The sequence below is a fragment of the Canis lupus genome, chromosome X (assembly GCF_003254725.2).
Source record: "Canis lupus dingo isolate Sandy chromosome X, ASM325472v2, whole genome shotgun sequence".
In the NCBI taxonomy this organism is placed as follows: domain Eukaryota; kingdom Metazoa; phylum Chordata; class Mammalia; order Carnivora; family Canidae; genus Canis; species Canis lupus.
The window spans coordinates 59,886,704-59,901,489 of record NC_064281.1 but is presented as its reverse complement, the minus strand read 5'-3'; the positions used below and the strand labels follow the sequence as shown (position 1 = coordinate 59,901,489).

General features: G+C 36.7%; 1 protein-coding gene across 12 annotated transcripts in view; it reads left to right on the top strand.

The window, feature by feature from the left end:
• ATRX (ATRX chromatin remodeler) overlaps window positions 1-14,786 on the top strand; it is a 333,614-nt gene that overhangs the window by 221,695 nt on the left and 97,133 nt on the right. For all 12 annotated transcript variants that reach the window (XM_049107206.1, XM_049107207.1, XM_049107205.1 and 9 more), the window contains 3 exons: window positions 424-561; window positions 2,856-3,031; window positions 4,532-4,649. In XM_049107206.1, the coding sequence (XP_048963163.1) occupies window positions 424-561; window positions 2,856-3,031; window positions 4,532-4,649 (432 nt within the window). The remainder of the gene's footprint in view (window positions 1-423; window positions 562-2,855; window positions 3,032-4,531; window positions 4,650-14,786) is intronic.

Genomic DNA, 14,786 nt, shown 5'->3' with positions numbered 1-14,786 from the left:
CCCTGGGCCGAAGGGAGGAGCTCAACCACTGAGCCACCCAGGCATCCCTCAAATAAAATCTTTTAAAAAATGACTATTCTTATGAGGATATTGTTTTATCTTCCCATAAGAGCAGCACTTTAAAGAGTTAACTTATTGGGATGCCTGGGTGGCTCAGTGGTTGAACTTCTGCCTTTGGCTCAGGACGTGATCCCAGAGTTCTGAGATCAAGTCCCACATTGGGCTCCTGTATGGAGCCTGCTTTTCCTCCCTCTGCCTATGTCTCTGCCTCTCTCGGTGTCTCTCATGAATACATAAATAAAAATCTTTAAAAAAAAGAGTTAACTTATTTGCTTAAATGAATTAATTACACATTCAATTTTAATTACATTTTAAATTTTATTATATACTAATTAAATGTTGTTTTTCTATACATTTTTATAGGCCCAGACTTTGTTGTTTGTGATGAAGGCCATATTCTGAAAAATGAAGCATCTGCAGTTTCAAAAGCTATGAATTCTATACGGTCAAGGAGGAGGATTATTTTAACAGGAACACCACTTCAAAATAACCTAATTGAGTGTGAGTTAATATCTCCAGTTATGCTGTAGAGTTGGCATGGCCTCAGACACATTTCTGCCACTTTACCATTTGCCTTTCTTCTGTCTAATATAGTCTCTGACTATGATCTGGGTAGGTCCATCTTAGTCTGCTGTGAAAGAATACCAAACATTTCAAGTGGAATGCTTTATAAATCAACAGGTGTGCCATTTTGAATGTTCAAATATAAACATAGCATTTAAAATCTATAAAAATTTTCAGAAGTCTTAATGATTGCTTTGAATGCAACCAATGAATGCATTGGTGACTATCCAGGAGATATTGTAACAAAATACATCTTTTTTTTACATTTTTAAAATTTAAATTTAGTTTGCCAACATATAGTATAACACCCATTGCTCATCCCATCAAGTGCCCTCCCTTTCACCCAGTTACCCCATCCCCCGCACCTCCCCTTCCACAATCCTTTCTTTATTTCCCAGAGTTAGAGGAGTCCCCCATGGTTTGTCTCCCCCTCTAATTTTTCCCACTCAGTTCACCTCCTTTCCCTTATAATCCCTTTCACTATTTCTTACATTCCACATATGAGTGAAACCATATGATGATTGTCCTTTTCTGACGGACTTATTTCACTCAGCATCTTATTTGAGAGGAGATACTATAGGAAAATGAAAAGAAATGCCAAGTATGAATGTTTTAGGAATGTGGAGATGGGAGAAGAACTGTGTTGAATCTGTGTCAGCATAGAATTTGTTGAGACTGAGGACAGATGATATGACACTAGATAACTTGTGAATTTCTCTTATTTTCATATGTGTGGTGATACTTAAGAGGGAACATGAATTATTCAGCAAATAACAAATTAAAATTTCCTATTATAATCCATTGTAATAGCTTTTTTATTTTTATGTTATTTCCATTCCTTTAGTGTATAGTAACTTTTTTATTATTTGTAAAACTGGTTATTATTTCACTGTAACCTAAATTTTATCTTTATCTGTTCCAGTTTCACCTTTTTCTGTTACTCCATTTGTAGAAATGCTGTTTCACATTGCAAAAAAAAAAAATATTAGTTAGAAGAGTATTAGGATACAGTGAAGAAAGCAAACCAGTGGTGTTTGCCAATGAAATTCACATCCATATAAGTATGTTCCCATGGAACTTTGCTTTAAGTGTCACTCTAAGTGAAACTGCATATAGAGTTCATTTCTAGTTCTTTTTAAATTGTTTTTAAAGATTTTTTATTTATTCATGAGAGACAGAGAGAGAGAGAGAGAGAGAGACAGAGAGGCAGAGAGGCAGTGACACAGGCAGAGGGAGAAGCAGGCAAGCAGTTCTTGCCTCCAAAGGTCTCTGGGATCATACCCTGGACACTGAAGGTGGCGCTAAACCGCTGATCCACCCGGGCTGCCCTAGTTCTTTTTTTTAATATATTTTTTATTGAGGTTTGATTTGCCAACATACAGTATAACACCCAGTGCTCATCCTGTTACATGCCCTCCTCAGTGCCCATCACCCAATCACCCCATCCCCCTGCCCACCTCCCCTTCCATTTCCCCTTGTTCGTTTCCCCATGTTAGGAGTTAGAGAGGGTAACAAAACATGAGAATTCATTTCATTCTTGATTGAACTGCCCTTAATTCTCAGTATTATTCATGACTTTTTAAGGGCTGTGCTATAATGAGAATATAGTCTAGCTTACTGTTAAAATCTAATTGTGTTCTTTAGAATTTTCTAAGACAGTCCTTTGGATCCTATAAATATCAATTTTGATGTAATAACTGCTAATAAAATTGTATTGAAACAGTGAAAAGAAATGCCATTTCACATTGGGGTCCTATATAGTATAGGGCAGCTGATAACTCTATTAAGGGTTTTTGGAACTAGATCAGTTAATATAAAGTTTGATACGGTGGCTTATTACCTGATTTTATTATTTTGATTCAGTATCTATGTATTTTCCACAAGATACCTTTGCTGACCATAAAATAATGGTTAGAATTATAGGATACTTATTATACTCTATATCTGTTATAAAGAATAGTGAATAAGAATAAAATGTTCTTAAGTGTTGTTTTTAAACATTCATGTCTAGAATTTAGGGATGGTTTTTATTTGAATATCTCATCTGGCCTAGGTAATCCAATTCTAGATTAGGTTTATAACCAATGTTTAGTCTATACTCAGTTTGCTGTTCTTTCTTTTAGCCTAATTCTAATAATTCCATGCATGTATTTTTGACATGAACATTTTATTAATTTTTTAGTTTCTTTTAGCCATTATTATTGTTAGTGAACTAATGTCTTCTCTCTTAGATCATTGCATGGTTAACTTTATCAAGGAAAATTTGCTGGGATCCATTAAGGAGTTCAGGAATCGATTTATAAATCCAATCCAAAACGGTCAATGTGCAGATTCTACCATGGTAGATGTCAGAGTAATGAAAAAGCGTGCTCACATTCTCTATGAGATGTTAGCTGGATGTGTTCAGGTACAAATACATTCCATATAAGAAAATATTGTTACTTTGTTCTATTATAATCCCACAGTGTTTTCTGAATTTAATTATTTTGTGTTTTTCTCCCTTTTTTCAGTCTATAGTTTTATAGTTAAATCTCCTTGCATTGTCTTCAAAACTGAAATTTGTACTTTCAAAAAAAGACTTCCATTTAGAGCATAATTGATTAATTCATTTGCCATGTATATAGTTTCATATTTTAATATATTAATGTTTAGATTCGTTGTCTTTAAGATAGGGAGTATGTAAAAGGAACATAGCTGTTATGATTAAAAAATTCCTACGCTTATTCTAATTTTATAGTAGAGTGGCTTGAATCTCACTTATTTGAAAGAGTGTAGGAAAGGCAATTATGAATTGTGAGGGGATCCATTTTTTTTCATTTATTTATGATAGTCACACAGAGCGAGAGAGAGAGAGAGAGAGAGAGGCAGAGACATAGGCAGAGGGAGAAGCAGGCTCCATGTACCGGGAGCCTGACGTGGGATTCGATCCCGGGTCTCCAGGATCGCGCCCTGGGCCAAAGGCAGGCGCTAAACCGCTGCGCCACCCAGGGATAGGGGATCCATTTTTAATGTAATTCTGAAGAACCAGTTTCATTACTTTGAAGTCGTACATTATCCTAAGTGAGTTAATACTGTTTACATACAGGTATTTAGTGAACCTGTTTTAATGAGTAGATAAGTATACAGAGATTGAGCCAGTAGTTAGTAGATCCCAGAGTCTGCACTTTTTCTTCAGATGCTAGGTTTAATTGTCGCTACAAAGATGTAACAAATGAGCTAGACTGTCCTTCTCCCTGGATATTCTACCATCATATAAGGCAGTCATCCTTTTTGTTCAGGTTAGCCACACTAGCAAGTCCTTTGTTTCTGTATTGCTGCTACTATCTAGGCAGTATATTCCTGGTCTGGGTAGTCATTTGTACCTAGCACATTAGTGTTCGTTCTTTCTCGTTTCTATACTTAAACGGTAATAAGAGTTATACATTGCTTGCTTTCTCAACTGGGTAAACAGTTCCCCTAAAGTTGTGTTATCCTCTGGCATACTGGCACAACTTACTCAAAGGACAAACCAGACTGCATCAGACATTGATTCATTGCTTTTAGTGTTTGATTAAAGTAGGTCATTTTCTTAACACTGCTTACTATACTCCTACCCACTTTTTTTTCTATATAGAGGAGACAATTTGAAAAAAATACTCACATGACCATTTCTGTTTAAAACCTGCCTGGTATGTTGTAGTATCTTTATCATATTGTGTAACCATATGAAATATATTAACTACAATCATATAATGAGGATTATGTGATTAAAAATGGTAAATATGTTTAAGAAAATGTTTTCTTATATGTTCAGTACCTATTTATTTATATGTATCTTTGAGTTGTAAGTAGTGATGATTCTTGGAGCAGTCAATTCCCAACATATATTTAGGTTAACTAATTTCATTCTCTTCCTTGTTAATTACAGAGGAAAGATTATACAGCATTAACAAAGTTCTTGCCTCCAAAACATGAATATGTGTTAGCTGTGAGAATGACTCCTATTCAGTGCAAGCTCTATCAGTACTATTTAGATCACTTAACAGGTAACAAATAAACTTACTGTTTTTATCTTCTAAGGACGTTCTTTTTCTGATGAATGATGTTGTCTTAGTAATTTTACCATGTAAATTGTTATTTTTCAGTTGTGCATTTAAATAAAATGGATATGTTTGTTTTGTAAGAGCATAAAATATTTCTAATTTTAAAAACACCAAATTGTAAACCAAGGAACAAACTGGTGAAAAAACATACACAGTGTATTGGCATAATGCCTTTAATTTGTAAAGAGCTTTTATTTTAGGAAAATTATTAGTATGAGTAAATCCATAAAAGAAAATATATAGAATTCCAGTGTATTATTTAAAAAATTGAACCACAATAATGAGACATATAATTCAAATCTATGATATCATTTGTCATTTATCAAATTGACAAGAGTTGAAGGAAAAGAAGCAAAATGAAAGGCAGGGCATATGTTATGCTCTTAACGTTGGAGTAAAAAAATATACAAATGCCTAAAATATCCCAAAATGTTAACAAATCTTTCGATGGATTCATTATGAGGATCTTTTAGATTGTTTCTTATTATTTTCTATGGGCTTTTAAAAAATACAGTGAATAGTTATTATTTTATCATCAGTAAATTCATGTGTCTGTATGTGTATGTCTGTGACTGTATGCCGAAGATTGTCACTGTTCACAGAGCAAAACCTAGCCTCTTTTTGGAGTGGGATTTCTTACTTGTAAGTCATCTTATTCTGGTACTTTCCCCAAGTGATATATGAAGTTTATTTAGGGGATACAGGTTATAAAGTACCCATTAGCCATTATGGATAAAATAAATTACCAAAAAAATCATAGGGGATGGAAGTGTGTACAGAGATCTTAAAATAATACCATATTTCATATCATTACTAGTTACAGTGATATACCTTGTAACAGCAGTGCATTTAATTTTAATTTCATTAATTTTTTAAACAGCAGTGCATTTTGTTTTTATTTTTATTTTTTTAAAGATTTTTTAAAAATATTTTATTTATTTATTCATGAGAAACATAAAGAGAGGCAAAGGGAGAAGCAGGCTCCCCGCAGGGAGCCCAATGTGGGACTTGATCCCAGGATCCTGAGGTCACAACATGAGCCAAAGGCAGATGCCCAACCACTGAGTCACCTGAGTTCCCCAAAGATTGTTTTATTTATTTATTCATGAGAGACAGGCAGAGACATAGGTGGAGGGAGAAACAGGCTCCCTATGGGAGCCTGATGTGGGACTTGATCCCAGGAACCCGGGATCATTCCCTGAGCAGATACTCAACCACTGAGCCACCCAGGTGTCCCAACAGCAGTGCATTTTAGATAACAGAATAATATTGATCGTCCTCAAGAATTTGCTTTGGGGAAAAAAATTTGAGGGCAGCCCGGGTGGCTCAGCGGTTTAGCGCTGCCTTCAGCCCAGGGCGTGGTCCTGGAGACGCAGGATCAAGTCCCATATCTGGCTCCCTGCATGGAGCCTGCTTCTCCCTCTGCCTGTGTCTCTGCCTCTCTCTCTCTCTCTCTCTCTCTCTCTCTGTCTCTCACGAGTAAATAAATAAAATCTTTAAGAAAAAAAAAATTGAATGTTAGTATTTTACAGAACTCCTTTTTTTTCTGTTTTATAAACACAGATTTTTAGTGACTTTTGGAAGAAAATCATTATAATTAGGCATACATTTTCATTTGTACATCAGTCAGAAGCTGTTATATTTATTGTACCATTATGTTTTGAATGACAAAAATTGGAGACATAATTAAGTAACCAAATGTAGTTATCCCAATAAGAAAGCTACTGTGTTGTTAAACAGAGAGATGTCCAGACCTATCTTTCATTAATATCTGAGTAATAAAGTATACTAGCTTTGGTCATTTAATATTTTTTCCATTTAAAATTTTGTTCTATCATAGAGAAAATACCAGCTACAGTGTTTTCAAATATTAGAGAATCACTTGTCTTTAATAACCAACAGTAAAATATTAATAGCTCATGTATAGATCTTAAAGTGTACAGTTCTGAAGCAAGTGCATTATTTAAGAATTAAGGAGGCCTCATTCTTTGTGATTTTATTTGATATCAAATGTCTAAAGTACTAATAATTAAAAGCTTCTAAACTCTGAAAAATATAATTGTTTTAAAAAGTTTTTATATAAATTCTAGTTAACATATACTAGAATATTGGTTTCAGAAGTAGAACTTAGTGTAATATCCAGTGCTCATCAAAACAAGTGCTCTCCTTAGTACTCAATCACCCATTTAGCCCTTCCCTCAATCACCTCCCCTCCAGCAACCCTCAGTTTCTTCTCTGTAGTTAAGAGTCTCTTATTATTTGCCTTCCTGTTTTTTATTCTTTCCCTGCCCCATGTTCACCTATTTTATTTTGTAAGTTCCACATGAGTAAAATCATAGTATTTATTTTTCTCTAACTTATTTCGCTTAGCACAATACACTCTAGCTGAATCCACATCCTTGAAGATGGTAAAATTTTATTCTTTATTATGGGTAAGTAATACCATTGTATATGGACACTGTCTCTTCTTTATCCATTCATCAATTGATGGATGTTTGGCTACCAATGATAATGCTGCTATAAAGATCGAGGTGCACATGCCCCCTTCAAATTAGTATTTTGTATCCTTTGGGTAAATACATAATAGTTTAATTGCTAGGTTATAGGATAGTTCTACCTTCATACTGTTTTCTAGAGTCACTGCACCAGCTGACAATCCCACCAGCAGTGTAAGAGGGGTCCCCTTTCTCTGCATCCTTGCCAACGTCTGTTGTTGCCTGAGTTGTTAATTTTAGTCATTCTGACAGGTGTAAGGTAGAATCTCATCGTGGTTTTGATTTGTATTTTTCTAATGATGTGTGATATTAAGCATCTTTTCATGTGTCTGTTAGCCATTTAGGTGTCTTCTTGGGAAAAATATTCATTCATTCATTCTGCCCATTTCTTCACAGAGTTATTTGTCTTTTGGGGTGTTGAGTTTGATTGTAAGTTCTTTATAGATTTTGGATACTACCCCTTTATCAGATATGTCATTTGCAGATATTTTCTCCCATTCCATAGGCTTCCCTTTTTTAGATTTGTTGATTGTTTCCTTCACTGTGCAGAAACTTTTAATATTTTTTTAAACAAGATTTCTTTATTTATTTTTGAGAGAACGAGAAAAAACTTGAGCGGGGGGGAGGCCAAGGGAGAGGAAGAGAGAAAATCCCAAGCAGACTCCATGCTGAGCATGGAGCCTGACACAAAGCTTCATCTCATGATCCTGAGATCATGACCTGAGCCAAAACCCAGAGTTGAACACATAGCTGACTGAGCCATCCAGATGCCCAGGAAGCCTTTTATCTTCATGAAGTCCCAATTGTTCATGTTTGCTTTTGTTTCCCTTATGTCCAGAGACGTGTCTAGTAAGAAGTTGCCACAGCCAAGGTCAAATAGGTTGCTGCCTGTGTTCTTTCCTAGTATTGTAATAGTTTCCTGTCTCACATTTAGGTCTTTCATCCTTTGTGAATTTACTTGTGTACATGGTATAGGAAAGTGGTCTAGGTTCATTCTTCTGCATGTTGCTGTCCAGTTTTCCCAACACCATTTGTGGATGAGACTGTCTTTTTTTCATTGGATGTTCTTTCTGGCTTTGTCTAAGATTACTTGAACATACAGTTTTGGGTCCATTTGTAGGTTTTCTATTCTGTTCCATTGATCTTTGTATCTTTTTTTATGCCAGTACCATGCCGTCTTGTTGACTTCAGCTTTGTCATATAGCTTGAAGTCCAGAATTGTGATACCTCTAGCCTTGCTTTTCTTTTTCAGGATTATTTTGGCTGTTCAGGGTCTTTTGTGGTTCCATACACATTTTAGGATTATTTATTCTAGTTTAGTGAAAACCGCTGGTGGTATTTCGATAGGGATTGCACTAAGTGTGTAGATCGCTTTTGGTAGTACAGAAATTTTATTTTATCATTATTAATTTTTAAGATTTTATTTATTTTTTGAGAGAGAGAGAGAGTGCACACAAGCAGAGGAGGGGCAGAGAGTGAAGCTGATTTCTGTCTGAGCAGGGAGCCAGTGTGGGGCTCCATCCAAGGACTCTGGGGTCATGACCTGAGCCTAAGGCAGACACTTAATTGACTGAGCCACCCAGATGCCCCAGTATAGACATTTTAATGATGTTTGTTCTTCTAATCCATAAGCATGGAATGTTTATCTGTTTCTTTGTGTCCTCTTCAATTTCTTTCATAAGTCCTATAGTTTTCAGAGTACAGTGTAGTGTATCTTTTACCTCTTTGCTTAGGTTTATTCCTAGGTTTTTTCTTTTGCTCATTCATCACTGGGATTGATTTCTTGATTTCTCTTTCTGCTGCGTCATTATTGTTGTATAGAAATGCAACAGATTTCTGTATGTTGATTTTGTATCCTGTGACTTTGCTGAATTCATGTATTAGTTCTAGCAATTTTTTGGTGGAGTCTTTTGGATTTTCTCTTAGAGTATCATGATATCTGTGAACAGTGAAAGTTTGACTTCTTGCCAGTTTCGATGCCTTTTATTTCTTTTTGTTGTCTCATTTGGAGGCTAGGACTTCCAGTACTATGTTAATGGTGAGAGTGCACATCCCTCTCTTATTCCCAAACTTAGAGGAAAAGCTCTCAGTATTTCCTATTTGAAGATGATATGAGCTGTAAGTCTTTCCTATATGACCTTTATGATGTTGAAGTATGTTTCCTGTATCCCTCCTTTGCTTTTTTAAAAATATTTTATTTATTTATTCATGAGACATACACTGAGAGAGGCAGAGACATAGGCAGAGGGAGAAGCAGGCTCCCTGTGGAGCAGGGATGTGGAGCCCGATGTGGGTCTTGATCCCATGACCCTGGGATCACACCCTGAGCTGAAGGCAGACTCTCAACCACTGAGCCACTCAGGCACCCCTGTATCCCTCCTTTGTTGAGGGTTTTTATCAAGAATGTATGCTGTATTGTGTCAAATGCTTCTTGTGCATCTATTGAGAGAATCACATGGTTCCTATCATTTCTTTTATTGATGTGTTGTATCACATTGATTGATTCAAATCAATCAGTGAATATTGAACCATTCTTGTAGCCCAGGAATAAATCCCACTTGATCATTGTGAATGATTCTTTGAATGTACTGTTGGATTCCATATGCTAGTATTTTGCTGAGAATTTTTATATCCGTGTTCATCAGGGATATTGGCTTGTACGTTTTTCTTTAGTGGAGTCTGTCTTGTTTTGGAAGCAGGGTAATGTGGGACTCCTAGAATGGGTTTGGAAGTTTTCCTTCCATTTCTGTTTTTTGGACTAGTTTCAGAAGAATAGGTATTGATTTTCCTTAAATGTTTAGTAGAATTCCCTTGGGAAGCCATCTAACCCTAGACTTTTTTGGAGGGTGGAGTTCTTTGATTACTGATTGAATTTTTATTTATTTATTTTTATTTTTTTTATTTTATTAATTTATTCAGGAGATACACAGAGAGGCAGAGACACAGGCAGATGGAGAAGCAGGCTCCATGCAGGGAGCCCGATGTGGGACTCGATCCCAGGTCTCCAGGATTGTGCCCTGGGCTGAAGGCAGGCGCTAAACCGCTGAGCCACCCAAGGATCCCCAACTGATTGAATTTCTTTGCTATGTTTGATCTGTTCAAATTTTCTATTTGTTCCTGTTTTGGTTTTGATAGTTTATGTTCCTAGGAATTTATTCATTTCTTCCAGATTGCCCAATTTCTGGCATATACTTTTTTCATAATATTCTCTTATAATTTTATTATTGTAGTAGTGGTTGTAATTTCTCCTCTCTCACTTATAATTTTCTTTATTTGGGTCCTTTCTCTTTTCTTTTTGAATAATTCTGGCTAGAGATTTATAAATTTTATTAATTTTTTCAAATATATCCTGGTTTAATTCATCTGTTCTGTTCTTTTTTGTTTCTATATCATTTATTTCTGCTCTAGTATTTATCATTTCCCTGCTACTGGCTTTATGTTTAATTTGCTGTTTCTTTTCTAGGTCTTTTAGGTGCAAGGTTAGGTTTTGTACTTGAGACTTTTCTTGCTTCTTCAGGTAGGCCTGTTTTGATGTATACTTCCCTTCTATGACTATTTTTACTGCATCTGAAAGATTTTGGACTGTCATGTTTTCATTTTCATTTGCTTCCGTGTATTTCTTTTTTCTTAATTTCCTGGTTTACTCAATCATTCTTTAGTAGCATGTTCTTTAATCTCCATGTATTTGTAGTCTTTCCAAATATTTTCTTGTATTTGATTTCAAGTTTCATAGCATTGTGAGCAGAAAATATGTGCGGTATGATCTTAATCTTTTGTACTTCTTGAGGCCTGATTTGTGACCTAGCATGTGTTCTATTCTGGATAATGTTCCCTGTGCACTGGAATAGAATGTATATTCCCCTGCTTTAGGATGAAATGTTCTGAATACATCTAAGTCCATCTGGTCCAGTGTGTCATTTAGAGCCATTGTTTCCTTCATTTTCTGCTCAGGTGATCTGTCCATTGCTGTCAGTGGGGTTTTATTTATTTATTTATTTATTTATTATTTTTATTAATAATAAATTTATTTTTTATTGGTGTTCAGTTTACCAACAAACAGAATAACACCCAGTGCTCATCCCATCAAGTGCCCCCCTCAGTGTCCGTCACCCATTCACCCCCACCCCCTGCCCTCCTCCCCTTCCACCACCCCTAGTTCGTTTCCCAGAGTTAGGAGTCTTCGTGTTCTGTCTCCCTTTCTGATATTTCCCACACATTTCTTCTCCCTTCCCTTATATTCCCTTTCACTATTATTTATATTCCCCAAATGAATGAGAACATACAATGTTTGTCCTTCTCTGATTGACTTACTTCACTCAGCATAATACCCTCCAGTTCCATCCATGTTGAAGCAAATGGTGGGTATTTGTCGTTTCTAATGGCTGAGTAATATTCCATTGTATACATAAACCACATCTTCTTTATCCATTCATCTTTCGATGGACACCGAGTCTCCTTTTCAGTGGGGTTTTAAAGTCCCTTACTATTATCGTATTGTTATCAATGAGTTTCTTTATGTTTGTTACTGATTTTTATATTTGGGTTCTCCCAGATTGGGGACATAAATACTTAAAATTGTTGTATCTCCTTGTTGGATACACCCCTTTATCATGATACAGTACCCCTCTTCATCTCTTGTTGCATTCTTTGGTTTAAAATCTAGTTTGTCTGATGTAAGTATTGCTACTCTGGCTTCCTTTTGACATCCATTTGCATGGTAAATATTTTTCAGTCCCCTCAGTTTCAATCTTCAGGTGTCTTTAGGTCTACAGTGAGTCTCCTGTAGGCAGCCTATAGATGGATCTTGGATTTTTTAAAATCCATTCTGACAGGGCAGCCCCCGTGGCGCAGCGGTTTAGCACCGCCTGCAGCCCAGGGCGTGATTCTGGAGACCCTGGATTGAGTCCCATGTCGGGCTCTCTGCATGGAGCCTGCTTCTCCCTCTGCCTGTGTCTCTGCCTCTCATTCTCTCTCTGTGTCTCAATGAATAAATAAATAAAATCTTTAAAAAACATCCATTCTGACATCCTGTGTCTTTGGATTGGAGCATTTCGCCTATTTACATTCACAGTGATTATTGATAGATGCTAATTTAGTGCCATTGTATTAAATGTAGTTCTGTGTCTCTGGAGATTTTCTCTGTTCCATTGTAGTCTTTGTTGCTTTTAGTTTTTCTTCCTCAAAGTATCCCTTTTAATATTTCTTGCAAGGCTGGTGTAGTAGTCTTAAACCCCCTTTAACTTTGGGAACGTTTTTATCTCTCCTTTTGTTCTGAATGAAAGCCTTGCTAAAGTATATTTGGTTGCATCTTTTTACTATTCAGCACGTTGAATGTATTATGCCAGTATCTTCTAGCCTGCCAAATTTCTCTGGATGGATGTGCTGCTCCCTTTGTCTTCCCTTTTTACATTAGGGATTTCTTTTTCTTTTTTAAAAAAGTTCTATTTATCTGAGAGAGAGAATGGAGGTAGGCGGAGAGGGAGAGAGAAAGAGAAAATATCAAGTAGATTCTCCATTGAAGTGCAGAGCTCAGTGTCTGTTGAGATCATGAACCAATCCAAAATCAAGTTTTGGATGCTCAACTAACTGAACCACTTAAGCATCCTAAAGATTTCTTTTCTGCTACTATTTTTTAGGATTTTTTCCTTACTCACTGTATTTTACTTTACAAATTTTACTATGATATGTCTTGGTGTTGCTTTGCTTTTGTTGATTTTTTATAGGAGTTCTCTGTGCCTTCTGCATATGGATGTCTCTTTCCTTCCCCAGATTAGGGAAATTTTTAGCTATAATTTGCTTAAATAAACCTACTCCTGTTTCTCTTTCTTCTTCTTATGGAACTCCTATGATACTATTGTTATTACGCTTTATGGAGTTTAACATTTCCCTATGTGTACATTCATGATTTCTTTCCCTCTTCAGCTTCATTATTTTCATAATTTTATTTTCTGTATCACTTATTTGTTCTTTTTCCATCCTTCTGGTCATTATGTCCAGTTGGTTTTGCATTTCAGTTATAGCATTTTTTATTTTGGCATGGCTAATTTTTAGGTCTTTTATCTCTGTGTTAAGGGACTCCATGGTGTCTTCTATTCTTTTCTCAAGCCCAGTTAGTATTCTTATAATTGTTGGTTTAAATTCTGGTTCAGGCATATTACTTATATCTGTTTTAATTAGATCCCTGCCTGTGACCTCTTCTTTTTCTTTGTTTTAGGATGAATTCTTCCACTTTGGCATTTTGTCTCAGTCTTTATCTTCTGTGTGTTAGGAAAGCCTATTCTGTTTCCCACTCTTGAGAGTAATTGCTTTGTTATGAAGCATTCATATACTGTCCAGGGCCTGGTGCTTCAGGAAGTGTTTCTGGTCTACACTGCTATTATGTTTTGGCTGCTCTTTCCCTCAGGTCTAAAATGAGAAACTGCAGAGTTTTGTCCTTGCCTGCAATAGGGAGTGTTTGGACCTTGTCCAGTGTGTGGTGAGTTTTAACTAGTTTTTTTTTTTTTTTTGGTCTACTTGTTCAAAAAATCTAGTTCCTATTTCCCTTAGAGCTGAAGCTTTGCAGTATTCTATGGCCAAGAGACTTGGTGCATTTGGAGGGTTTGTGCTGGGTTTCTGGTGGTGGTGGTAGAGGGGTGACGCTCCTGCTCTGAGTCTTAGGTACACTTGTCCTAGCAAAGAAAAAAAAGAAAGAAAAACCACCTGCAGAGCGCAGAAATCTGGGGTTTGGTGTAAGCAGTTTAAGCCTACACTGTTGTCACTATGTTGCTCACTGAAATTTGTTTGTGCTGGTGGTCAGGGGTAAAAGTAAAAATATTTTCAGTCATTTCTCTCATCCCCAGAGAGGGAAGTTCGTACCTCCCAATGTTCAGGAAGCCCTTGTAGTAGAGTGAACAAACTCCCCTCGTTTGTCCCATGTTTTCCTGAGTTGTATGCCTTCACCCTGTCTGTGTCTGAGCGTCTGCCCACCTGGTGGTGCCATGCTCCTGTGTTTTATCACAGGCACACAGACTGGGTTTCAATATTTCAAAATTTTAAGTACCCCAGGATGCATGGACCTGCACTGATCTTCTAGAAAAAGGTCTTACTGCACTGTGGCTGATGCTGCTTTGTCACAGAAGGGTAGTTACAGGGATATGCAAGGGCTTAGAGTTTATCTTAAAGCACAGCAAGAAGCAGGTTAGCTGCCCTCAGCAGATGTCTCTATTCCTTTTTTTTTTTTTTTAATTTTAATTTTTATTTTTATTTATTTATGATAGTCACAGAGAGAGAGAGAGAGAGGCAGAGACATAGGCAGAGGGAGAAGCAGGCTCCGTGCACCGGGAGCCTGATGTGGGATTTGATCCCGGGTCTCCAGGATCGCGCCCTGGGCCAAAGGCAGGCGCCAAACCGCTGCGCCACCCAGGGATCCCAGATGTCTCTATTCCTATGATAAATAATGTGGCAACACATTGGCACCTGGCTGCTCCTCTTTTGTCAACATAGAAGCAGTTTCATTCTCCCAAATGCTCTCCAAGAAAGAGAACTGTTTCCTACTTGCAAGCCGGGGGATCCTCAGATTACACTTCTGCTCCCTGGCTTCTGCCTT